At 32.8% G+C, this 27832-nt stretch overlaps 1 protein-coding gene across 2 annotated transcripts; it reads right to left on the minus strand.

The window, feature by feature from the left end:
- LOC144840696 (uncharacterized) lies at positions 1-27254 on the minus strand. Of its 2 annotated transcripts, XR_013611946.1 has the most exons (15): positions 27212-27254; positions 18472-18636; positions 10857-10979; positions 10193-10312; positions 8169-8291; positions 6441-6563; positions 5546-5754; positions 5230-5275; positions 4648-4781; positions 4391-4516; positions 4071-4185; positions 3528-3662; positions 3267-3392; positions 1291-2907; positions 1-1257 (listed from the first exon to the last, which is right to left on the minus strand). XR_013611946.1 is itself a non-coding variant. In XM_078696659.1 (14 exons), the coding sequence occupies exons 2-14, from the start codon at positions 18617-18619 to the stop codon at positions 2780-2782; spliced, it is 1656 nt and encodes a 551-aa protein (XP_078552785.1). In that variant the 5' UTR covers positions 18620-18636; positions 27212-27254; the 3' UTR covers positions 1-2779. The 2 variants fall into 2 exon arrangements, 1 of the variants encoding a protein (XP_078552785.1); XM_078696659.1 differs by having other exon boundaries at positions 1-2907.
- Between the last annotated feature and the right edge of the window lie 578 nt (positions 27255-27832).

A 27832-nucleotide genomic window follows, 5' to 3' on the forward strand; every position in this document is an offset into this window, starting at 1 on the left:
GTGAGGGAGTAAGTACAAAAGACAGAAACTTCTATAAATTAAAATGTAAATAAAAAAAATTAAAAAATCTAATCTATATCAGATATTGATGGAGTGAGTTCAACATAGTTTATAAAATAATTAGACTGAAAAATCTCAGTAATATAGCTAAAATGTAAGTAAAGTAGGGCCTATGTACCAAAATAAGTAAGGGAGTAAGTATGTAAGACGGAATACAACTTTTAATGGGTGCCCAGTTTATTTTTTTTTTCAATTATATAATAATGATATTATTGCTTAAGGTAGAAAATTAATACATTATGTTTTATTTATATAATAATAAAAGAAAAATGTTTAAAATTTCACTCAAGGTGGAATATTTGCTTTATTAAAAATGTAATAAAAACCTAAAATTAAATACTGAAAGTATAAATTAATAAAATTGGCAGTAGTAAATATTGTTAAAAAAAACCAATATATAATGTAATAATACAGTATACAGAATGTGAATGCTATAAATGATATACAAGACCTCATCAGGCATTATTTGGTTAAAAAATAATGCAGGAAAAAATCAAACATAGTTCTGGGTACAGGTACTATAAGACACACATTTACATAATAAGTTAAAATAAATTTTATATAAAAAAAGTGCAAAATTTAGATAAAATTTGAGGTACAGTAAAACATAACACACATTGTCACATCACTTCAACACTCCAATATTAAAACCTGATTAAAACTAACCACATACACCGTTGGTAAAAATCCTTCTTGGCCTTGAAGAATATACACATGCTTCTAAATTTCTACTTTAAAAACCAACTAACAATACTTAGTTATTGCTATTTACGTAATTCCCTGGACATCTTAAATACAGTACAATATGTTTTTATTATACAGTTATACACTTTACTAATAATTAGTTTATGAAATGCACTACCATTACTGGAGTTACACCAAATCTTAAAGGTTGCGACCCGACTTCAATGTAACTGATACACAGTGCATTCAAAATGAAATGGAAATTCAACCATTAATCAAAAGGTGTACCAAGTTGAACCTGTCACTGCAATCTTATTAAAATACAGTACTAGAATTAAGGTAATTATTTGGAGGCTGTCTCAGGTAAATGGCCAATCAGTTACTGTGGAAATAGAGTTCAGACAACTTTGTTTATGGGTGCCATGTTGTAACCACAATGAAATATTAGACTGCCATGTTGTAACCACAGTGGAATATTAGACTGCCATGTTGTAACCACAGTGGAATATTAGACTGCCATGTTGTAACTACAGTGGAATATTAGACTGCCATGTTGAGGCTTATGATACTGTAGTTATTGAGTGCTATTGTTGAGTCTCGAAAAAATAGTTACATGATTTAGTTTCCAGGATGGTAAACGTTAGATCAACCAAATACAGACCCAATAATTGGACAAAACTATGTATACTGGACACTATGTGCATGTGTAGATTACTCATTTGGATACCTCCCCCAAACAAAAACTCGCTATTATCGCAAAGGACAACATGAGCTTACTATACAAAGTAAAATCAATCCATTATCATTTTATAATCTACAGTACTATACTAGTTGAAAGATTAACTCCATTTATCACTCTAGTTTATTGCTAACAACTACAGTATATTGTAATGCCACTTTCCCGCTACTTAAATATGTAATAAATATTGTATAATAATAACATTAAAAATGCACTATTTACATAAAAGTATACTCGCTGTATTAGTGAACAATAATGATGATTGTATATTTATATAAGTATTTCAATAAGTGTTGGTGCTTATTTATTTTACATAAAAATAATAAATAACTCTGAATTATAAAATAGTACCATTTATAATATACTGTAAGTTTTAGGTTGTATTTCATTTGAAAAAGCATCATCAAAGTTTAATAATTATTGAAGGAGGTTTAAATTTACTTAAAACAAAGAGGGAGTGTCTGTATTCCCTCCTATTCTATGAACAGTAATATGAAATAAGTACGAAATGTCCATAGGATTCTGCACCTGCACAAATCCAAAGTGTTTATTTCAACAAGGATTTACATTCTTTTATAATAAAACATACAACAGCAATAAAACGAGTTCCTTATTTACATCTTTTTACAACCCACTCTATGTGAACTCTTACTGTACTAAAATGCCTAATACTATTTTGTTACATGCTGGTATATTCACAATACAGAACTATTTACAACCATAAACAATATATAAAACACTAGGTTACACAACACCAGTATTACGATACAAAACACTAATACATTACTATTTCTACTGGAAGGTTTTATTCTGGGCGGTGCCAGTGAACACTTTGGTAAAAAGGGTTTCAAGTACAGGACATGTAAAAAGGTATGTATCTTATTTGTTTAACATTATCATGGTTGGTTTTGAGTTTAAGAGTTTTCTCCGCATTATTAAATTCATAGAACAGGCCCATATCAATGTCACATATGATGCATAGAGACTGTCCGGACGGCTACAGATCTTTGTCCTGTTAACTATGGTAGACTCCCGTCCTGATAGGGTAAGGTACACTGCCATCCTGTTGGCAATGGTAGACTCTTGACCTGTTGGTTACTGGTAGCATCCTGACCTGTTGACTATGGTAGACTCTTGTCCTGTTGACTATGGTAGACTCTTATCCTGTTGACTATGGTAGACTCCTGCCCTGTTGGCTATGGTGGTAGACTCCTGTCCTGTTGGCTATGGTAGACCGTTGTCCTGTCGGCTAGAATCCTGTGCCTAGGCCTACCATTTCTAGCCTAAAACAACACATCAACAATGCTCTTCTAGCACAGTGCCTGCAAGCTCCTTAATGTGCAGAGGAAGTGATGATATCATTTGCAGTGTTTTAACTTGGGCTGGTATGTTACTTTCACGGAAGGAAATGAGAAATGATTCATCTACAAAATGAAAATAATTATTAGAAAATATCATCATCATCATCATCATATCAGTTTTTTTCTCTGTGACGAGGACAATCATCCATTTTAAACTCTTATGTATACACCCAGCCTGAAACTAGACTCCCTGGATACTGAAACTAGACTCCCTGGATACTGGAACTCGGAACCATACATTTTTTTTTTTTACCATATTTAAAGAGGGTGATCCATCCAGCAATTGCTGATCATTAGGGACCCTCAGGGGTTCACAAGACAAACATATACACAAGATGCTCTACATAAACAAAGTCTTATTACAAGTCTTTGCCTATTTTTTTTTTTTCGGGCTTTGAAAGAAATGACAGTACAATAATTACCCTTCAATAACTGAACGCAAGTCCATAGAGCAATGTGGATGAAGTTTGTATCTTTGCTGCGAAGAAACCTTTCCAAATACTTGAGAATTCCACCAACATTATTTTTCAGAAGTTCTGACGGAATAGCTGAAGAGAAGAAATGTGTCAAATGAAGTTTAACCAAGTAAAATACAGTTGGAAAATATTTTAGCATCATGAAAAAAAACAATAAAAATATCTTCTATTTTGTTTGAAACATTTGAGCACTGTTGAGATACTTACTTAGCAACGCTACTTGCCCGATAATGCCAGCACTGTTGTATTGCACTTCAGAGTGTGGTGAGCTGACAGCTAAGTTAACAAGTCGACTAAAGAAGCGCCCTGAATTACTTTCTAATAACTTTTGCTTGGCATCATCTGTTGAAAGAAAAAGAAATTGAGTTTCTGTTTATTTGTAAAATCAAACACTTTTTATATAATAATTTGAACTCCAACATATTGTCAATTATGCTTAACATATCAGTGGAATTGAGAAGAGCTCAATCAAATCTATTTTTGATAAGAGAATAAGAAAATTCATTCAACTTTACAAGACTCAACTCATCCCATGCACTATGTTTTTGAAGTTCTTAGGAGCGGCAGGTCATTCCGGCCCATCACCTCTTGTACAAATAAATTCCGTAATATTACCAATCTGCCATTACAGCACTGAATGTTAGAGAATGATGTGCCATGGTTTTTATACTATTTTTGTATTGTATAGAGCAAAACAACTTTTTTTTTAATGTTATGCATATAATAAATGGAATTGAATAATACACCTACCATCACTTGACATGACAGCAAGAGCCGCTGTCACTTCAGTCTGGACTGACGCCGGTGAGGTACTCTCCATGAAAGTACTTACTAGACTCTCTAAACCGCCAGAGCTTAAGATTGTCTGTGAAGAGGAGGCATTAAAAACTTTAGAGTGATTGGAGAACATTAACAGTTAGTAGGTAGCTTTTGATTTGTGAAGACCTACAGTTTACATCATGTCACACTATACTGTATGCATGGATTGACATTGCTCAATTTGACACAGTTTTGGGCAAAGACACAATGTATGTTTATAGAGGATGAAGTTTTTTAGGAACACCAATTACCGTTACATGGTCTCCTGCAGCTAAATTCCTTAATGTACCAGCAGCATGGCAGTGCACTTCCCAAATCATAGGCTCATATAGCAACCTACAAAGTTCCGGTAAAAATCCTTCTTGTACAATTGGTGTCTGTAGGAAAACAAAATATATATATATATAGGACTTTGTAAACCATCACAGACAAGAAAGGCAAAAGCAAACCACCCCATAAGAAAATGGAACAGTCCAGTAAAGTTACATTTAGAGGATTAGTTTTGTACCTCATTTTGTCTGTGTATTGAAAGGTTACGAACAGCTGCTACAGCAGCAGACAAAGTGTCCTTTTTGCTGGTCTTGATAATCCTAAGTAATGGAGGAAGTGATCCTAAATCTACAATAGCTACTTGATTAGATTCTGAAAAATAAAACAAAAATCAGTCAAGGACAGTCATTCACACATTGTTCAAAAAGATAAAAAAATACTACCAAATACTATTATGTATAATACACCCAGGTGTATAAATTAGATCAAGACACAACTTTGCGCCAATTACTAGCTGCATTATGGGAGTATTTTTTCATACATGTTTGATACAACAAAATGACTGGGGTAATAATGTGGAGTGCTTTAAGAAACATTGTGCAATAAGCACTACATAAAGCTCTGTCTACACTATCAAATTTTATGTGAAAAAAGTGATGTGCCCAAATATAGTAGTAATATGCTTAAATATGGTAGTGATATGACATCATAATGTCTATATATGGTCACATCACAATTTGTTGTCACATAAAGTTTGATAGTGTAGACAGAGCTTAAGATTATTATTACTATAATTATTATTATTGTGTAATATACATACCATCTGAGGCCAAATTCCGTAAAGCAAAGCAGGCTTGACATTTGACCTAAAAAAACAATATAATTTTTTATAGAATACAATTATACAGTGGAATGCCTTCTTGCATTGACTTATTTATTGACTATATATATATATGAATATATTTTATTATCTGTACAATGATTTCTTAGATTAGGCTTAATTTTTTTTGCTATGGATATATTATGTCATCATGGTATTCCGAAATAAAAAGATGAATGAATGAATATTCAATTTACACAAGTTTTCATGTTTTGATACATTCTAATATTTTTCTGAACAATAACAAAATTCGAACCTTATCAATCGGTGAGTCAAGAAGATAAATAAGAGAACGTAACACTCTGTGGTTTCCTTCTTTGCTGACATGTTTACGATGAGATTCATCGACTGCTAGATTACTGAGGGCAGCAGAGCTGTAATATTGTACATCAGTGTCCTCAGAACTGAGCAAGGATACAAACACAGGTATAGCGCCATCTGACACCAGTGCTTGCCTATTAGCATCTGCAAAATACCAATTCAACATGTGATTATTTTAGAGTAGAACACCTATTAAGCTCTGTCTACACTATCAAACATAATGTGACAAAAAATGTGATGCGCCCAATATGGTAGTGAAAGCCCAAATATGGTAGTGATATGCCTAAATATGGTAGTGATATGATGTCCTCGTGTCCATATATTTTGTCACATCAAGTTTGATAGTGTAGATAGAGCTTTAAACATGTATTTTCACTTGCTTGTTTCACTTAATAGGGGCCATGACAAAAAAAATCTTTGGTCGAGCAAACGATTGAACCCTGGATTCTGAGTAAGCAAGCATGTTAACCACACAGACCACTATTAATAGTGGATTCACAAACACAGATGTTTAACAAAATCTAACAATGTTATTAGGGATATCTTCTAAAAGTTAAAAATGCTTTCACATGCTAGTATAGTAATTGATGATGTAATGTACGTGTGAACTAGGTATAAGTTGAAATTTTATTTTTGTTATCAAAAAGATCACACTCTAATTCCCATAGGCGGATCCAAGGTTTGGTAGTGGGGTGTGTGTGCAGTTGGCCAATATTGAACAGTGCAATGCAAAATATAGGACATTCTGATTACATTCAGCACCTCATTTTACAATATTTAAAAATCCTGGATTCGCCCATGATTCTACACTCTTCGCTTTTAGTACATACCAATGTGGGTCAGATTGAGAAGTGCCCCAGCAGCATTTCGACGAACACGAATGTCTTGCGATTTTGCTAATGACAACAACGGTTTAATGCCACCTTTCACAACTATCTCTCGTTTGTTGAGGTCTGAAAAAAAAATTACATTGGTAAATTTAATTGTTTTTGTAGAATACTGTTAAAGAAATTAATTCTACAGGATATAGGCTGTGTTGCAGGGGTGTGTCATATTAGTTTTGTTACACTTTACTTGGTTTGTTGATAAAGTCAGTAACTGGTATTCTGTGTTAGCAGGTAAAGTCAATAAATGCATTACAGATTTAGAATAGTATATGTAAAATGAATTTATGCGGTTCCCTGTACAACACATGTTAATGTATTTAAGCCTGTATAATACATTTTAGGGATCATGTGAAAATTATTCAGTTACTGCAGTAAGTACAGTAATTAAACTGAAATAATTACATATGATTTTAGTTTGTTCAATGTAATTAATTACAACTCCCTAGTAGAAGTTTATTAGGAATTCATTGTAATAAACAGCCTAGTGTATGAATAGCTCGGTAAATATTAGCATTTAATCAGTATAATGAGTAAACAGAATATAAATTACTGCAGTAACTGCAGTAGAATAAATGATCTATAGTGATGAACGACATTTCATCTTCTGTGCTTTCTCTGTGTTTATATAAATATGGAAGAATAAATTCTGAAAGTTGTTTGGAATTAAATCACCTTTGAACTCCTTTTCGTATCATTTTTAATGTATTCTTTTTTTTACTTCTTGTAAAAAAGTGCAGAACACTGTATTGTAGTGAAAGTATTTTAGTTGGAAAAAAAACCAGTACCGTTTTGATTTTACGATCATTCGGGAAACCACCTCACGACTTAAAATGGAATAATTTACATATTTTATATGTTGTATTACAGTCATGAATTTAAATTTCTATGAAAATGTTATGAATTTGATGTTTTTAGGTATTGTACATTTATTTTGTGTAGAGGACCTCTTCAAGTCAGCTGTATTGTAGATACCAATGAAATAAAGTTGAATAAATAAATAACAAACAAATAATAATTTAATAAATACAAGACCAATGTAATTTATATCAAATGTAATTTAAATTTTAAATGCTACATAACATGTAGACGACCTTGAACGAAGTATTGAACTCCACTCAATCATGACATTGACTCACTCATTCTTTTTTCTGCTACAGACATGAATTGTGTTTATTTTCAATTGTTGAAGGTATCTTTTATGTATGTGCTCTGGACTGTAATAAAGACCGTGATTTTGAAAGTGAATTTTATAAAAATATATGCATTTGTATCTATGGACATTCTATAGCAAATGTTGTGCATACAATATGTTGTAAGTCCAAATAGCCAAATAGAAGGGGAGGGGAAATCTGACAAGGGGTGGGATTATATAATACCTTAGGGTGGGGTAATAACTGCAAATCAAGTGTATAGTTTATTCTTGAAAGTAAGAGAGTAATAGGTAAAAATTTGCGACGACCAATGACCCAAGTATGTCATTCGGGGATATTGGGACGTGATTTCTCACTCCACACCTCGACACAGTTTTGATGATTTAGGTACAGGCAACAACCGGCCACACATTGATTGACCTGACCTAGTTAGGTCGTTGCAAATCGAAGGCTCCCAATTAACAGTATCTCAGCATATTATTCATGAGATTAATTTGAAATGTGCACATGGGTTGCTTACCTGAGGTAGCCAGTGATGTTATACAGCCACATACGTTGCATTTCACCTCCAGGCTGGAGGAGCGCAGCAATCGGATTAAAACACGTAATCCGCCGCTTTTTATGATAATGTCCTTATTACAATCTGGAATAAGAAGAAAAGTTACACAGTAAATTCTTAAAATAAACACTAAGGAAGCATTCATAACCAATACATTATATATATATTAATTATTTTTTTTTTTTCAATGTTCTTTCTTTTTGTACCCTGAAAACATAATACAAAAAATATAAAAAGAAATACATCTTTAAGAGCTGATATGTTCGCTCACAAAATTCATACAAGCAGCAGAGGTATTAAGATGTTTGTTAATTGGTAATTGTACTTTTCTTGTGCAGAGTACAAAATCCATTTCAATAGCTAGCTGGATAAAGTGCATTATAAAATTAATCAAACCAACGACTCCCTTGGGGTCTATTAGGCCTAACTAAACTCTCATTATTGCTAATTGGCAGTTGATTGAAGATTTATGTTGCAAAAATGTTGCATATTTTAGAAATACCATTAAACAAACATGCACTACATTTACAGGTATGCTGTAGGATATGTTAAAAGAAATTTCTTAAAAGGTTATGCGTATATTGGAAATGAAGGGAATGAACTTTTAAAACCTGAAATGGCTTGGTCAGCCGTTTTAATGTTATGAATACCGTGAGCTACATTATTAAATATTACTTAACAAAAATGTATGTAAACAACAAATGGAATTATGGGATACAATGGTTACTCAAGCATGGATGACCTTATGGAATACTTAAAGTAATTAAAAATACCCAATTGTAAAATCTGAGATTTGTCTCTCGAGCGGGAGTTAGTAGTAGTTACACTACATGTTTATTAGCACGGAGTGTCGCTTGAACGCATCCTAGGATGTAAAACGCAACACACGCACAAAATAAAACAGTTTAGTTGCTTTAATATATCGTGATCTAAAACTGTGAATAATATTGAATGTGATATACTGTATGTTTTAAACACCATCTCTGATGGTAAAATCAGCTTATTGTCAAAATGATAGTTGATTTTTGTGACCAACTGGCCACGATTTTTGCTTTGCGTAATATACGCACTGTAGGTAATGTAACAATAGTGTACAACTTAAACACATACACAGACATTATGTTATATTACAGACACTAATGAATAATATAAACAACGACTCGCTGCCGAGCATGGCTGCTGAAGGTTATTAATATGAAAATATACAGCCTATAAATCGAGAATTTCAATTACCACTTTCGGATGTCTTGTCAATCTTTATTCATGAGATTCTACGAAAACTGTCACTGCATATCAATATTATTTTAAAAGTAGTTGATAACAATGATGCTGTCATTGACAGCACATGCATCATGTATCACACAATAAAAGGCTAGCCTACACAAGAAAACTATAAATGTTTGCAAACTAAACATCACTGTTTTGGAGAAGTTTGTGGTGCCTGTCTACAGTACACGGACTCGCATAGTCATTTTGTCCATCTGTAGGGGTAATGTAAAAAATAATGTAGCTCACGTTTATTCATTAAACATATGTATTTTTAGAAACACAATTTAACATTCACAAATTTCTATAGAAAATATGATGGTTCTTTTAAAAAGGCTTCTTCCAGAGGAGTGAAGGAAGCCCTCTACATCGCTGCTCTAAAACCGGATCCACAGTAAACAATGACTTTGGGCTTACCCAAGACCTACAGTACAAGAAATTAATTGAATCATGTGACTTTCCCATTACATCTCAGTCATGTGACTCAATACACATCACTAAACCGTTTGGCAGCCTGACTAGTTAGTGCTGATGAAGAATCCTCGGATGAGGTTTGAAAATTTCACTCAGGTACATGGCATTTTTTGCTTGTGTGATCCAGTTTAATTGATGGTATAATTAATGCTTCTTTAATAACATCGTCTTCTTTACTTCCTGAACACATTTGATCTTTTTTCATGCTCCTGTTGAGGAAGGAATGAGTTGTCAAGAATGTTTACCTGGGCCATGCACAGCAAGGTTATTCAGAGCAAGTGAGGCTGCCTTTTGTGTCTCTATATCACCAGATTCTAGTAGGGCTATCACCAGCTTCATCAAACGTATAGTTATTGGCTGTAACACTGGAGAAAAAAAAGTGGAAGATAATTATTATTAACCATAATCATTGGTGAAAGAGAAATAATTATGGCACAATGCACATAGCTAAGTGCAAATAAGTATTTTTTATTCAAGGGTTTTTAGTTCAATACCGGCTCTGACATTGTAAAATATTCCTCAGGACAAAAATTACACTTGATTACTACTATGGCATGTCAAAGACATGGGTTCAAGATTTGTCTGTGACATATTGCTTGTATTGAATCCTTAGGCAATGATACTTAACTCCCATTGGATGGGATGTAAAGCTGTTGGTCCAATGTACATACATGGCACAGTGTGTTGACCATACTGGGCCTTTGGTGACCAGTACTGAAGAGGTCACCCTCAGTTACAAAGAAGCTTCTTATAGTTTGCAAGGTTAGGAGTAAAGTATCATTAGATGATGATGATGATGATGATGATGATGATGATGATGATGATGATGATGATGATGATGATGATGATGATGATGATGATGATGATGACAAAAATGATTAGATGAAGACACACTTTTACAAGACTTACATTTTTCGCTAATTTCTGCAAGCCATAGAGCAGCTGATCTTTGTAAATCCACATTTTCAGAATATGTTAAAACACACAATGCACGAAAACGCCTTTCATTAATTGTTGGTTTTTCTCCACTATCTGGAAAATAAAAAAACAAAGATACATTTTTTTCTGCTTTTGATAATTTAGATTAAAAAAATATGGTGAAAATTAAAGTTGTGTCTAGGGATACGGAACACATCCAAGCTTCTGGCGGCTAAAATTAAAACCTATATACACAACACGGGAATAGATCAAACATTTCATATGTCTACAAATTCATTGGATCTGAAGACCTGACTTGGAAAACCATCAATATCATGGGTTTCTTTTTTCATATTTGAGCGAGATTATTTAGAAGATAAGGTTCAGTTATATTATTAAGAAATTGGTCAGCTATTGAAATTATTATATACAGAAAATAATTTTATGCACATGAACTTTCCGTCTTTAACATACAGTATTTTAGCATTCAAAAGCTTTGATACGGTAAAGAAAAAGTAGTACAGTAGTTGACCAGTAAATATATTAATATAAGGGATCATGTCAAAATTATTCTACTGCAGTTACTGCAGTAACTGTATTTTTTTACTGAAATAACCAATGATTTTAGTTTGCTCAATATAGACTTTTGAGGTGTCGCAATAAACAGTGTGTATCCACAAAAAAAAACATGCTAATTAAATAAGCATAATCAGGTTAAAAGAGTAAACAAAGTATAGTTTACTGCAGTAAATGCAGTAGAATAATTTTGAAATGGCCCTAAAAGGTATTTAACAATAGAGTGCAATGGCTATTATAAAAATAGATTACATCTGATTGCCACCTGCTTTCTGATTGAACAAAAACTAACAATAGACACACTGTATATGATTCTTCTTCTAAAAGGAAATTATCACTGTATATCTTACCACCTGCGCATTCTACCAACGGAAAGAAAATATGATGGCATATTGAACTATTAAATAGCCAATCTCCAACAGTAGTGGTGGTACAGTAGTCTATGAGTGCCGCTTACCTGGATAAACCTACTGTATAAAACAAATAGATATCTCACTGGACACCCCTATCCACAAATGGTATAGTCCATGAACTATGCCTTCAAGTGGGAGCATCCTTGCAAACCACCATCACCATTTCTTGGCACCTCCCTATCCATACCCACAAACAGGGGTGGGTCCAGCTAAAATGAAATTATGGACTAATTTTGATGTATTTTTGACAAACTATCATTAGCACTAAAGTGCTTCCCCATTTAAAAAATCCTTGATCGCACCTGTAAAACAACAGTCTATTTCAAACATAGTGTATAATGTTTTCACTGATGATTGGCACCTAGAATTATTGATTCTTTATGTCTGTTGTTATAAAATTGGCCTTGAAAGGTAAAAACTAATCATCATGAATAAACTTACTATTTTAAGCAAGGTATCACCTATCTGACAATTAGTGACCCCCATGAAAACACACTTTAAATTATTAAATTATCTCTTAATTGATTTTAATGTTATGGTTCAGATACAGTAGGAATATTTTATTTGTTATCAAGTTAAACAGAGTAGACTATAAAAGTCAGTTTTAAATAGACTTAAGCCATGCTAAGCCTTGACATCGACAATAGAAGTTTAACAAAGACTATGAGATAATACTAACTAGTGGACCATAGTGTGAATAAGAATGATAAGTCAAAACCTGCCTTAAGCTCTGTCTACACTATCTGAAAACTAGTTTGACAAAAAAGTGTGACGTGCCCAAATATGCTAGTGAATGCTTAAATATGGTAGTGATATGTCCATATATAGGCACATCACATTTTTTTGTCACATAAAGTTTGATAGTGTACTGTAGACAGAGTCAATTCCCGGTACAGTAAAAGTCTAATTGTATCTTAAGGTCCTGTTTCTGCTGCAAAACTAAAACTTAACCGTGTGAATAACAATTATTAACACAATATTTTGGCAGCAAAACAGGACAAATTTTCTCAGTAACTGCTTAAATGGCAGGCAGCCTGAAAATACAGTAGGCCTTAACGGTTAAAAACACACGATCAATTCGGTGTTAGGCAGATACTAAATAATAATACTAAAATTGTAAATCTCTGCTGTGAATTTGAAAATATTAAAAATGGAAATCACTTCATCTTTGTTTTCATAAAATTGATTGTAAAAAAAAATCCCAACAACTGGCGAAATTCTCACAGGAATCTGAAGCATCCAAAGTGCATTAGGAAATCCAGCGTTGGTTTTTACGGCGTGCAGATTATTGATCATGCTTCCCTCTGGCTTAAAATCGATCGTAAATGAGTATATTTCATGGTTGGTGGATTTGTAACAAACACGTTCATTCAATTAGTCCACATGTGGATTTACAATAAAAGTTGCAAATTTGGTTCATTAGTAAGTCTACATTTCATTACTGGAAACAAAACTGTCTGAAAATATAGTGTTTGTCTTTCTATCAAGTACATGTTGAGGATTTGTGTTGAGGGTTTTCTTTCTTTTTGTTAAATATTAAAAATTCAAATATTGCAATTTTGGTTCAATAGCAAGTCTACATTTCATTACTGGAAAAAAAAATACTGTCTAAAATTGTGTTCTTGTCTTTCTATCAAGTACATGTTGAGGGTTTTCTTCTTTTTTTTTATTAAATATTAAAATAAAAACTAAAATATTGCAAATTTGGTTCATTAGCAAGTCTACATTTCTTTCCTGAAAAAACAAAACTGTCTAAAAGTTTGTTTTGTCTTTCTATCAAGTACATGTTGAGGATTTGTGTTGAGGGTTTTCTTTCTTTTTGTTACATATTAAAAATAAAAACAAATATTGAACCATGGGAAAGGCTATAAACTAGCAAAAACTAATCAAATTCAGCTCTTTAAACTAGAAATAATTTTTAAAAAAATACCATAATTAATAGTGTAGTGAAGCCAGTGTTAAACTCTGAATAGTCTAATTAGTGCCATAGCTGTATAAACAATTCCACTCCCTTGATAAGCATCATTACTGTAGTTTCTTTCCTGTAATTAGTGAGTATACTCTAAATCAGTGTTGGATTTGATAAAAATAAAAGAATAAGATAAGGTCGAGCCTTCTATTGTTCTATTAATAAACTTGATTTACTATAAACTTTGGTGTACACTATTTGAAAGAGATAGAAAACTATGTCTCCATTCCAGACAAAAACATAGCGCTGAGCATGTGTCTAGTACAACTAAATTGAATCAAGTAAGCATCACGTCACCGTTGGAACAAAAGAAATGCAAACATTATACAATCCCAACAATTATCGACAAAGAATCATTGATTAAAATACATCATGAAACCTAGAAAGAGGAAACCTGATTGACTCAACATCTAAACTGAAATAATAAATTGAATACAGTACAATACTACAATTTTAAATGTATGGATAATAAGCCCAAAAAATAAATATCTGTGGAGAGATACTGATATAATGCATCAATCTTTCTACATAGTCTGCTAGCATAAGCACACGAGGCAGATCGAGGATGATTTTGAAATAATAGAGGGGAGGCAAGATTCGGTAGAGCACGTAAAAGATTGTGAAAATAATGAACAGCTAACTATAATGTCCTATCCTTTTCACTGCATTTTACAAAATTTAGGCGAAGCTAAGGACAACTGGATTTCCCTTGGATCACGCCTATTAGCACACCATTTTTTAAGTGGGGAATAGGCTACTTTACCAATGTTTAATGTAAGGAACATTTCCGCCCGCACTTTTTTAATGCAGTGGACTGGGACGTTTCGAAATGTTCCTTACATGAATCATTTAAGTTCATTAAATAACAATAAACATACTCAAAAAATAGATTTTTATGTTGATCGGTGATTCTAGGTATGATAAACAGAATTTTGAGATTGAGATTGGTGAAAGCATGAAATGTTTGGTGCATGGCGTGAGAGCTTGAGGTTGGGCCAAAAAGTGTCAGTGTGGGACTTGACGTCATGTATGTACTGTATGTATTTTAGTAATAAAAGTAATATAAAAAAAATGAAAAAAATGCTGTAGACTTTCAGGAGTATGGATATTTCCTATCCTTATCTTGATAATAATTTGAATACTGAATGTTAAATATAAGAATTCCAGAGAAACTACTGTACTGACCTTTGGTATTTGTTTTTTACATTTGACTTAGTTTGCAAATCGTAAAATCAATACGCTAGAAGCAACCAGGGTACTATTTAATGAAACTACTGAACTTCTTTCGAACTGACGATCAATTTTATACACATCATGATGGTAGAGTCATTAAAGGTGTATTGATTGCAGCCTGGGTAGACTTAATGACAAAATCTCTATAACAAGCAACGGTTTGGGGTAGATGAGATAGGTTTAGTTGGTTATTTCTCCATGGTTGAACACGGTCAAACTACTGTAGCTATCTGAAGACAACGGGAAACTCTCCGGGTGGGTCTGAATGGTCTCACATTCAACCATTTAGATACAATGAAAACCAGGTCACTGATGTCCAGATTGGGAGAGTTGACCGTTAGCAAGAAAGTAATCACGCCACTACATTCAGGGCTCCGGTACACTTACAAATTATTGTAGGCTTTATAGCATGATTAAGAAAATCTTATAATAAGCAAGTAGTCATTTCATAAAATTACAGTTAGTGGTCTAATACCATATTTTAAAATTAGTACACAGTATTCATAAATCCCTTATTTGTATTTGTTTTGAATCGATCAAAGAAGAGACTACTATCAGTACATCAAGAGCGAGTGCTACTTGTATATAACATTTATTTTATATCATGTGACCCACAATCAACCAATTTAAATGACAAGAATCTACTTACTGTAGGTGTGTTAGATTTAATACTACTGTAATTCTATTTTAATACTACGGTAATAATAATTTGCTAAATTGTTTTCCCATAGTAAACAAAAAAATGCTTTTAGAGGATGTAATTTTGATGTTATTGCTAGACTTTGAATTCATTCTACAGTAAAACTCCACCTTAAATTATTTTTGCACTGAAAACTGAATAGAACAATTGCATTCGTTAGGACTGATCATAACAAATTTAACTTTAATTATCGCTTGCAGAAGAAAATTAGAATAGCGAGGAGATACATGCATTATCCAATAACATGTTTCTATCGCAATGGCTGTTGGTTTAACCTAATTACGGATTTCTTAGCAATTCAACGGTCAAGCAAAGTTCATCTTTAGCTGAAACATCCTCATAATGACATTTTCTGATTGGTTTGTGATGTATGGACATGAAAATTAATTAACATAATATATGATTGAAATTTGAATAGCTTGAAATTATGACATTTTTTCCAGACATCAGTCATGCGTTGCAAAATATTGATTATTTAATGACAACATTTAATTACTTAAATTGTTTTTATTCAAATGAAACCTGCACTACTACACTAAGGCCATTGTGCACGTGTTGTAGGTATAGCTATCATTGCCTTAATGGCCAGGTGCGGGCAAAAAAATTCTATTGATAATACATTCCAATAATTATCGATCTATAGTTTCCCCTATGTTTCATAATAATTTATAATTTATTTCGGAACTTCACTTTTGTAACAGTGGCACACTTCACATTTTGAAAGTGCGTCCAACAAAAAATATATAAGAAGAAAGCACAAAATAGACAAACAAACATAGGTAATCTTACTTTAAAAACTACATACGGTAACATGTAATAAAACCCATAATTGTTGGTATTTTATTTGTCTTACACGAGCTTGTTGAAAATAAGCACTTTCTTTTATCAGTGGGGGGATAGTTCAAATTACACAGTAAAATCTCTATTCTTTTGTACACAAATTTTGTAAATAGAGAGGCATTTTAAAAAGCTATGAAAAATAAACGGTGTGGTAAAAAATGTTATCAGATGACTAAATATAGGTAATATAACTTGAATTTTACATTTCTGGTATTTTTATTCAACTTCAGATTTTTATTTTCATTCTATAGCAAAAATTATCCACCGTATATCCACCATCTTTTTCACCTTCTAGGGAGTCACCAGACATGTCATTACATTAAACTACCTAACTACTGAAAAAAAGTCTTCCTTGTTTTTATGGCAGAATTTTGCCAAATTTTGTATTTTACCATATTAAGGGAAATTCATGTTTTTTCGTCTTGATTTCTGTTACAAATATTTGATTTATGTACAATTAACCAGATATTATATTTAAAATTCATGCCTGTACCTGAGCTTTAATGGGTACAGTAAACTCCAGGTCTAAAATTTCTAATGTTTGTTTTTTCTAATGCAACAATATTGATATTAATCTCACTTATTTTTCAACAGCAATGAAGCAGATCGCGAAATAAGCCCCCTTTTAAAATAGTGGTAAACATGTTATAAGATAGGATTTGAATTGAATTTTCTATGTAGATTTGAGGCATTGAGGAAAAAGTATAAAATGCAAACAACAATAAATTTACATAAGAAAATAGTAATACTTACAACACAAACCTAGTTAATAAAGCATTGAAAATAAGTATGAAATCTTCAATGTTGCTGCATTGGTTTTTAATAAATCAATTTGAAACATGGAGGTACCCTTTAAACAAGTGAAATAATGACAGTAAACATCCTACTTACAAGGCTTATTGAATTCAAAATAGCCAACCTAATGGCACATTACATACAAACCATAATCACGCAATTTTTTCAACCCTGGGGAAAAATTACGAATGAATACAATTTTAAATTCTGAATAGTGTACAACTGTGTGTTATTTAGAATTCTACTTGAGCTATACTGATGAGTTGTGTCAGACTACTAATGAGTTTTACAGACCCATAAATATTAAAATTATTTAGAAAATTGAATTTGAGCATCTGTGACTGATGGACGTCATCATAATATGTCATTTTATCTAATTTGATATCAGACTTTACTGTATATCTAAATAAATAAAAAAAGTATTGGAGTTGTGGCTTGGTAGTTAACATGCTGTTGCCTTCCAATTACAAGGTTCAGGGTTCATTCTTGACCTAGGCGTAGTGCCAGTATTGTAATGTAACTTATCCTTTATCTCAAGGTTTAATTGGTAAGTTTGTCAATGTCACTAATTGAATGCGTATGGGAAAAAAAAATATAGAAAAATTACATGTGTTTGGTTACCATTTTGATGGTAGTAAATACAAATAAATAGGGTCTACTAACGTTAACAGCAAGTCAATGACTATTTTAGGCTTAATTAACCCAAGTTGAATCAAACATAGAGTATGACACTGTAGCCTGCTGTTTCTCGACTGGTTGTTCCCATCGTTTACCATGCAACTTTCTCTGGAAATACTGATAGTATTTTTCACAGGAATGGGAGTTCTCTGAATAGGGGTTTTCTACTGTGATCGATTTTTGTCTGTCTTAATCATAATGCGCAACATTTAAAATTTGTTTTCCATTTTGTACACAGTTTTTGTATAAATTACATAGTGTTGTATTTTGTATTATAATACTGTAGATCCAGGCTAGTTCGTGATGTGGTTATCAAAAGCTCTAAAATAAAAATATATACAAAAATTCCTCTGTAATGATATGCGTAGTTAAATCATGAATATTAATAAGCAAGTTACATACCTGTATTGAGGTAGGAGAGTAAATCATTTGCTGCGTCTTTTTCCTCCTCCATCAGTAGCGGCTCATATAAATTGGCATGACGTGGGTCGCCATAGCAACTGCAGCAGTAGCAACAATATGATAAGCAGCTCTCTAAAATAGTGTCCATAATTCCAGTTTTTAAATCTGTCAATATATAAGAATAGCTAAAAATAATGTTCTCTTTAAAAAAAAATATTTCTTTTTTAATAACAAAACCTACACAGAGGTTAAAAATAACATGTTGCAAAGGCAGTAGTCTCAAAAGGCATCATATATTGTGTTTCATTAATTACTGTATTCATTACTGTATTATTATATGAGACTTTATTTAAGAAAGGTTAAACCAAGACTAACAGTTAGATCATTTTCGTTACACCAAGAGACATCTCTATTCAGGGGAAAATGATATTTATAATTGTATTACATACATGCCAACATCTGAAGTTGACCGCAGATGGTCGTACATGGTTTATTTTAAATATCGTAAATTTGCTTGTGTGTAAGCATATTTGTTATATTTTAATACAGAAAACCACAATAAACATCAAAATTCAGTTCTTTGTAATACGGGAGAAAATGTGGAAAAACGGGAGCACAGTATCTGGCCAGGAGACGAGTCTAAAAGACGGGAGTCTCCCGGCCAAAACCGGTGTGTTGGCATGTATGGTATTAAGAAAAACAGCCATTTATTACATAAAATCATTAAGTAAATACAACGTATGATTTGTTAAAGATGTATTGTCCCTTGAAACACAAAAAATGAAAAAAAAAATATTCTAAATTTAAATTGGCCATATCAAAGTAATATTAAAGGTATTCACTTTAAGTCGAAAATTCGAGCCAAAAACAACAAGTTTACGTAATTAACAGGTAAATTAATTTGATTACATTTCGTCTGGAAAATCATCACAAGTGAAAGTAAACAAAGATTTCAAACCACGAGTATGCATTATACATGATGCTAATTAGGATTGTTTACAACTCGTCGCGGTTGAGAAGGTGTTTTTTCACACAGATCGCGAGGAAGTTTTATGAGTATGCATACAGAGTAGCCAAATAAGCGCGTTGCATTATGAGATATGTTTTGATGGAAAACTTTGACTGGAAGTCAAAGTTATTTTTTGAACAAAAAAATGTCTGTATTTCGGTTAAATAATTTTTTTTTTTACAAATTTTTGGTGAAAGTTAATAACTATTATGATACTTCAAAATGACCCATTTTTTTCGAAATTAAAAAAAAAAATTGTTTTTTGAATTGGTCAAAGGGACAATACATCTTTAAGCAAAGGATGCTACAGCAATAAAATAGCAGCACCAGTAATTCTTTATCAACTTCGAGAAAACAAATATGCATAATTATTAATATATTTATATTAAACATATACTGTACTCATTAATTAAGTACAGTTTAGTACATAATTTTAAAATATGATAACATAACAAATTGCGATAAACATTTAAGCCAAGTAAATTTTATTGGTTCACTTAAAATGGAAAATCATTTTGTTTGGCATACAGTAATTATTAAGAAAATAAAATCAAATTGCACAAACACTACAAATAACTAGATTTGAACTCGTCACTACGGACGAGTTAGGTTATCCGCAGCGCAAAAGCCACGCGCACGACATAAGTTAGAATATTGCGCGCAGAAAAACGATTATGCCATTGAAAAAGTGTTAGTGTGCCCTCTATTTTGCTTCACGTCTAAGTATATACGGTATACACTATATACTGTATACGTACTACATACAGTGCAGAATAGGTGAAAATAAGTGACCAAAGTTATTGACGCTTTTGAACATGATGACGTCATCACAATTTTAAAAATGGTAAATCATGTAAAAGATAATTGATTGACCTAGACAATATTACAAAATTGAGGAAAATGGAATATGGATAAGTAGAGATGCGCTCTATTAAATGTGATGAGCTATGACGAAAGAGACAAAAATCCTATATTTGATATTGGAGTGGCCATACGTTGACGTCACAATGTCCGGTTAGCCAAATGGATGCATGATTCTATATCTACAACTCATCTACTTTCAGAATATGTAAAAAAAAATAAAATTGACCATGTAGTTTAGAATCTATGACTGTTTAAAAAAAGGTATAATTTTGACCAATTTTTGAAATTGTTTATCAAAAACGCGCGCAAATTGTTCAATTCTACGTGCTCGTATGACGTGATTTTAAGTCGAAATTGTTTGAAAGTTGGTAAAATTACTAGAAAAGGCTGAAAAAACAAAAATCAAGCAAAAAAAACATGTTTTTGCCCTACGTGAGCACGCGCGCGTAAAAATATTGCGCACGCGTGGGAATTTTTGAAATGCTCAAAATGACCTGAAACGCGTAGAAAGTTGATTAGAAATTGATTTTACGCATTTTGAAATTTTAAACGCGCGTGCGCGCGTAACTTTCTGTAAAAAGTGCCATTTTTAATCCATAGAAAGTTAGCGCATGATATAAATTACACTTTTGCCAAGTTTCAATTTACATTGTTTTTTTGGTTTTCAATCTATGGTAAATACGCGAAATTCACAAAATCACGCGTAACTTACGCGGCGCAACTCTATAGTCAAAAAACGAAACGTCCTGCACATCTACAGCTACAGGTCAATCTTATGACAAAGTTACACAATCTTATGTTGGCCAGAATTAGAGATACGCTGCCAACAAAATTCAGGGAAAGAAAGAAGAATAACATAGAAACTAGATTTGAACTCGTCACTACGGACGAGTTAGGTTATCCGCAGCCCAAAAGCCACGCGCACGTCATACGTCAGAATATTGCACACAGAAAAAGATTATTATGACTACTATACTATACTATAGGTCCCTGGACCAATTTGTTTATCACAAATAGCCAATCAGTACTTAGTCTTATTTGGCCTGCTACATTATAGCAGTAGGTAGGAAATAAATGATTTGGGCTATACCAAATGCCGTTACAGTATATACAGTATAATCTTTATACGTACTATATACAGTTCAGAATAGGTGAAAATAAGTGACCAAAGTTATTGACGCTTTTGAACATGATGACGTCATCACAAATTTAAAAATGGTAAATCATGCGAAAGATAATTGATTGACCTAGACATTATATAAAAATAGGAGGAAATAGAATACGGATAAGTAGAGATGAGCTCTACTAAATGTGATGCGCTATGACAAAAGAGACAAAAATCCTATATTTTATATTCGAGTGGCCATACGATGACGTCACAATGTCCGGTTAGCCATATTCATGCATGATTCGATAAATACAACTATATTACTTCAAGAATATGTAATTTAAAAAAAGTTCACCACGTAGTTTAGAATTTATGACTGTTTAAAAAAAGGCATAATTTTGACGAATTTCTGAACGTTTTTTTCAAAAACGCGCTCAAATTGTCAAATTCTACGTGCTCGTGTGACGTGATATTAAGTCGAAATTGTATAAAAATTGGTAAAATTACTAGAAAAGGCTGGAAAAACAAAAATCAAGCAAAAAAAAATTGTTTTTGCGCTACGTGCGCACGCGCGCGTAAAAAATTGCGCACGCGTGGGAATTTTTGAAATGCTCAAAATGACATGAAACGCGTAGAAAATTGATTAGAAATTGATTTTTCGCATTTTTAAATTTTAAACGCGCGTGCGCCCGTAACTTTCTGTAAAAAGTGCCATTTTTAATCCATAGAAAGTTAGCGCATGATATAAATTACACTTTTGCCAAGTTTCAATTTAAATTGTTTTTTGGTTTGCAATCTATGGTAAATACGCGAAATTCACAAAATCACGCGTAACTTACGCGGCGCAACTCTATAGTCAAAAAACGAAACGTCCTGCACATCTACAGCTACAGGTCAATCTTATGACAAAGTTACACAATCTTATATTGGCCAGAATTAGAGATACGCTGCCAACAAAATTCAGGGAAAGAAAGAAGAATAACATAGAAAACTAGATTTGAACTCGTCACTTTGACGAGTTCGGGTTATCCGCGCAAACGCAACATGCACATACTTTAAACTATATGAACCTCGACAATTATTATGCCATCCTATGACATGAAATAAATATGTTTACAGTGCTGAATTGTACCTATTTTGTAGCATACATCATATTACAGTATTTACAGAATACACTGTATATGTTATATACAGTGTAGCGTAGACGAAATTACGAGACCCATCTTTTAAATCCAATTATTAACACGATGACATCATCAAATTAACATATAAAATAACAATTTTAGAAGATAATTATCTAATTAATTACATTAATACAAATTTGAAGAATTTTGGGCACGTAAAAGTGAGATGCGCTCTCGTTTAAACGCAATGAACTTTTACGCAAGAGATGAAAATATGACTTTTTGAATTCAACTGGCCATATGACGTCGTCATGACATCTGATTGGTAAAATATTCACATGAATTCGTATCTACAATCCAATAGCTTTCAGAAAACGTTTTAATCATGATTATCACTTTTTATTCTGACGAGCTATAACAGATTGAAATTTACTGTAAAGATGAAATTAAGTGACCATGCTATTTACATTTTTAGACATGATGACGTTATAAAAATTAAAATATTTTTAACTCATACAAAAGATAGTTGATTGACCTAGCCAGTATTAAAATATCGGAGGAAATGGAATACGTATAAGCGAGATGCGCTCTATTTAATGTGATGAGCAATAACGAAAGAGTAAAAAATCCTATATTTTACATTTGTGTGGCCATACGATGACGTCATAACATCCGAGGGGTTAAGATTCTGCATGAATTCATATCTACAACATATCTGCTTACATATTAAATTAAAAAAATTGGGGGTCATGGATGATCCTGAAGAGCTATAATAGATTCAAAATAGACATAATTTTGACAATATTTTGTCACTTTTTCAACTAAAACGCGCGCAAATGGTCTAAATCAACGTGTTCGTATGACGTCATTTTAATTTGAAATGATGTCAATCTTTTTTAAAATGACTAAGAAAGGCTGTAAAATCATAATTCAAGAAAAAAACACATGATTTTCATTCTCCGTGCGCACCTTACGCGTAATTTTTTTCGCGCGCGTGGGAATTTTTGACATGTTTAAAATGTCATGATCAGCGTAGAAAGTTGATTAGAAATTAATTTTGCGCATTTTGAAATTTTAAATGCGTGTGCGCGCGTAACTTCTTGTGAAACATGCCATTTTTAATCCATAGAAAGTTCGCCAGTAATATGACTTAAATTTTCACCAAGTGTCAATAAAAAATGACTTTTGGTTTATAATCTATGATCAATCATTGAAATTCGTAAAATCGCGCGTAACTTACGCTGCGCGACTCTAACGTCATATAACGAAGTTTCCTGCACATCTACAGCTACAGGTCAATCTTATGACAAAGTTATACAAAGTTATGTCTACAAAATTTTGAGATATAGCTGCAACAAAAATCCGGGAAAGAAAGAAGAATAAAGATGAAAAAAAAAAAAGATATTTACAATAACAAGGGTTATCCGCAAAACCTTACGGTTGCGGATAACCAACTAGATTTGAACTCGTCACTTTGACGAGTTCGGGTTATCCGCGCAAACGCAACATGCACATACTTAACTATATGAACCTCGAAAATTATTATGCCATTCTATGACATAAAATAAATATGTTTACAGTGCTTAATTGTACCTATTATGTAGCACTAGCATACACCATATTACAGTATTTTACAGAATAAACTGTATATGTTATATACAGTGTAGCATAGACAAAATTACGAGACTCATCTTTTAAATCCAATTATTAACACGATGACATCATCAAATTGACAAATAAAGATAACAATTTTAGAAGATAATTATCTAAATAATTACATTAAAACAAATTTGAAGAATTTTAGGCACGTAAAAGTGAGATGCGCTCTCGTTTAAACGCAGTGAACTTTTATGCAAGAGATGAAAATATGACTTTTTGAATTCAACTGGCCATATGATGACGTCACAACATCTGATTGGCAAAATATTCACATCAATTCGTATCTACAATCCAATAGCTTCCAGAAAACATTTAAATCATGATTATCACTTTTTATTCTGACGAGCTATAACAGATTGAAATTTACTGTAAAGATGAAAATAAGTGACCCACGTTATTTACGTTTTTAGACATGATGACGTTATAAAAATTAAAATATTTTTAATTCATGCGAAAGATAGTTGATTGACATAGACAATATTAAAATTTCGGGGGAAATGGAATACGTATAAGCGAGACGCGCTTTGTTGAATGTGATGATCAATAACGAAAGAGTAAAAAATCCTATATTTTACATTCGTGTGGCCATACGATGACGTCATAACATCCGAGTGGTAAAGGTTCTGCATGAATTCATATCTACAACATATCTGCTTACATATTAAATAAAAAAAATTGGGGGTCGTGGATGATCCTGAGGAGCTATAATAGATTAAAAATAGGCTTAATTTTGACAATATGTTGTCACTTTTGCAACTAAAACGCGCGCAAATGGTCTAAATCAACGTGTTCGTATGACGTCATTTTAATTTGAAATGATGTAAATCTTTTTTAAAATGACTAAGAAAGGCTGTAAAATCATAATTCAAGAAAAAAACAAATGATTTTCATGCTCCGTGCGCACCTTACGCGTAAATTTTTTCGCGCGCGTGGGAATTTTTGACATGCTCAAAATGTCATGATCAGCGTAGAAAGTTGATTAGAAATTATTTTTGCGCATTTTGAAATTTTAAATGCGCGTGCGCGCGTAACTTCTTGTGAAACATGCCATTTTTAATCCATAGAAAGTTTGCCCTTGACATGACTTAAATTTTCACCAAGTGTCAATACAAAATGACTTTTGGTTTATAATCTATGACCAATCATTGAAATTCATAAAATCGCGCGTAACTTGCGCTACGCGACTCTAACGTCATATAACAAAGTTTCCTGCACATCTACAGCTACAGGTCAATCTTATGACAAAGTTATACAATCTTATGTTGACAAGGATGACAGATATGCGTGCAACAAAATTCCGGGAAAGAAAGAAGAACAAAGAAGATGAAAAAAAAAAAAGATATTTACAATAACAAGGGTTATCCGCAAAACCTTACGGTTGCGGATAACCAAAAAAAAAAAAAAAAAAAAAAAAAAAGATCCTGACAATAACAAGGGGTTATCCGCCAAGTGCGGATAACCAAAAAAAAAAAAAAAAGATCCTGACAATAACAAGGGGTTATCCGCCAAGTGCGGATAACCAAAAAATACCAAGTGCGTCGTAACGGAACAGCTCCAATTTAAAAAATATCGATGTAATTGGTATCCATCACCTGGGTTTAGTTTTAATGGGATGGGATGGCTGTTTGATGGTGATGGTGTTACGAATTGGTGATTACTCTGTATATAGAGTTGCAGTTATTAACAAGGCCATGATACATGGCTGCAGTCGTGTGCGCAAATTTGAGTTAGTGTTTACTGACCAACCGACCGACCAACCGACTGACCCACCAAACGACCGACATAGTGAGCTGTAGAGTCGTGTTTGCACGCAACTAAAAAACTTTAACATTTATCCTGCTAGACTAGCCTTTACTGTGCCATAGAGATTAAGAGTGACTGTGTATATCGGTCAATTACCCAGAGCAGCTTTATCTTGGGGTTCAATGATTTATTTAATGGTAAGGTTTTGGAGCTTGGCTGCTGTAACAAATCTTACTGATACCGGACACCGGTAAGAGTTTATAAATTTATTTCTTACTGCGCGAATAAATTAAACACAGTCCATGCTCATTTCAATACAGAATTCAGATAGTTCGGGAAATTGGATGAACATTCGGGAGGCACTCTCAGATAAATCGGGAGAGTTGGAACGTCTGTATACAAACCAAACAAGGGGGTGAAACAGCCACTTCGAGACATGCGTTCGTTCGTAACAGGGTTTGTGATAACATAGGCAGCTATTTTACATTGATTCAAAGGTAGGATCCATTTAGTAAAGGGCTTATGCATCCTGTAGAGCTAAAATTGTGCGATAAATCGTGACATTTTGACACTGGACAGGCCAGGGACTTAAGTTACTAATTGCACTCCCTTCATTTTCCAGGCTTATGCTGCCAAATCCTTGGAAATATATCCCATAAATGTGCTACACCCATTATTTTCCCACACTTGTGCTACCAGGCCCACGAAAATATACCCCGTAAATGCGGCTCCTCCCCGTAGGGAAATATTTAAGAGTGACTATCCCCCTCCCCCCGGGTCTGAAGTCAGCTGAAAATAAATGCACTGTAGGACCAGTATTTCTGAATCTCAAGTTCAACTTTTAACAAAATGTTATTTCAATTAAAATAAAAGATTTTCTTTTGTTAGTAGAGGTTAGAACAAGTCAAATAAACACAATAAATTAAGACACAAACTCATGATAAAAGATTAGCTAGCTAGATCAAATACAGCAGCAACGGAAAGTTAGACCATACACTGTGACTTAGCTATACTGTACTTAGTTTATTTTAGTAAAGACTACAGGCTGGAGGAATGTACACTACACTGCAGTCGTCTCAGTAGCAGATAGGAGGAAAGACGGTGAGTTTTTGGTATCAAGGAGGCCTAATACTCACGGTTATTGTTTACATTTTACAGATATAATTCCAGTTTTTCGTTCAAAAACGTCCTTAAATATTTGATACCAAACAAATACAAACTAACTGTACAAACCTTTTTGTTAATTTCGACACGAACCACCTTTGTTTCGAATCACCTTTTGTTGGTCTACATATTTTTGTTATTTTTATAAATGTTTTCCCCTCCACATATAATGGTACTGTCCATCCAGGTTTGCGTCAAACGCGACGACATGTAGAGAGGGGGCTATGCAACATTTTATATCACAACCATTTATATTATATAATGGCTCTGACTTTTATTGCTCTCTGATAAAAAGTCCGTCACAGTTTATAAACAATTTAATATTTGTTTCCACTTTTGGGCTTGTGAAGAAGGAAATAGATTAGATTTTTTTTTAAATATTTGATTTGACTTTATTTAGCTATCAGTTACACCATGGAGAAATAAGTTAGGATTCCATGGTTACACACACATAAAGGCAAACAATAATTATTATTACAAAATAAAAAGATTTATAAAGGTAGTACAATAATAAAAAATTAAACTCTGGATAGAGCAAGGATATATCCCAAACAGGTAAAACACTTCCATCGAGATCGATTATAATTTTTATGTTTAGTATGTAAGTTATTGAAGAAACTTTTATTTTGTATACACTTTAAAAAAAGAAATAAAGACAACAATGTAAAATTGTTGAGTAATATATTTTTT

The sequence above is a fragment of the Antedon bifida genome, chromosome 4 (genome assembly GCF_963402885.1).
Source record: "Antedon bifida chromosome 4, ecAntBifi1.1, whole genome shotgun sequence".
Classification (NCBI taxonomy): Eukaryota; Metazoa; Echinodermata; class Crinoidea; order Comatulida; family Antedonidae; genus Antedon; species Antedon bifida.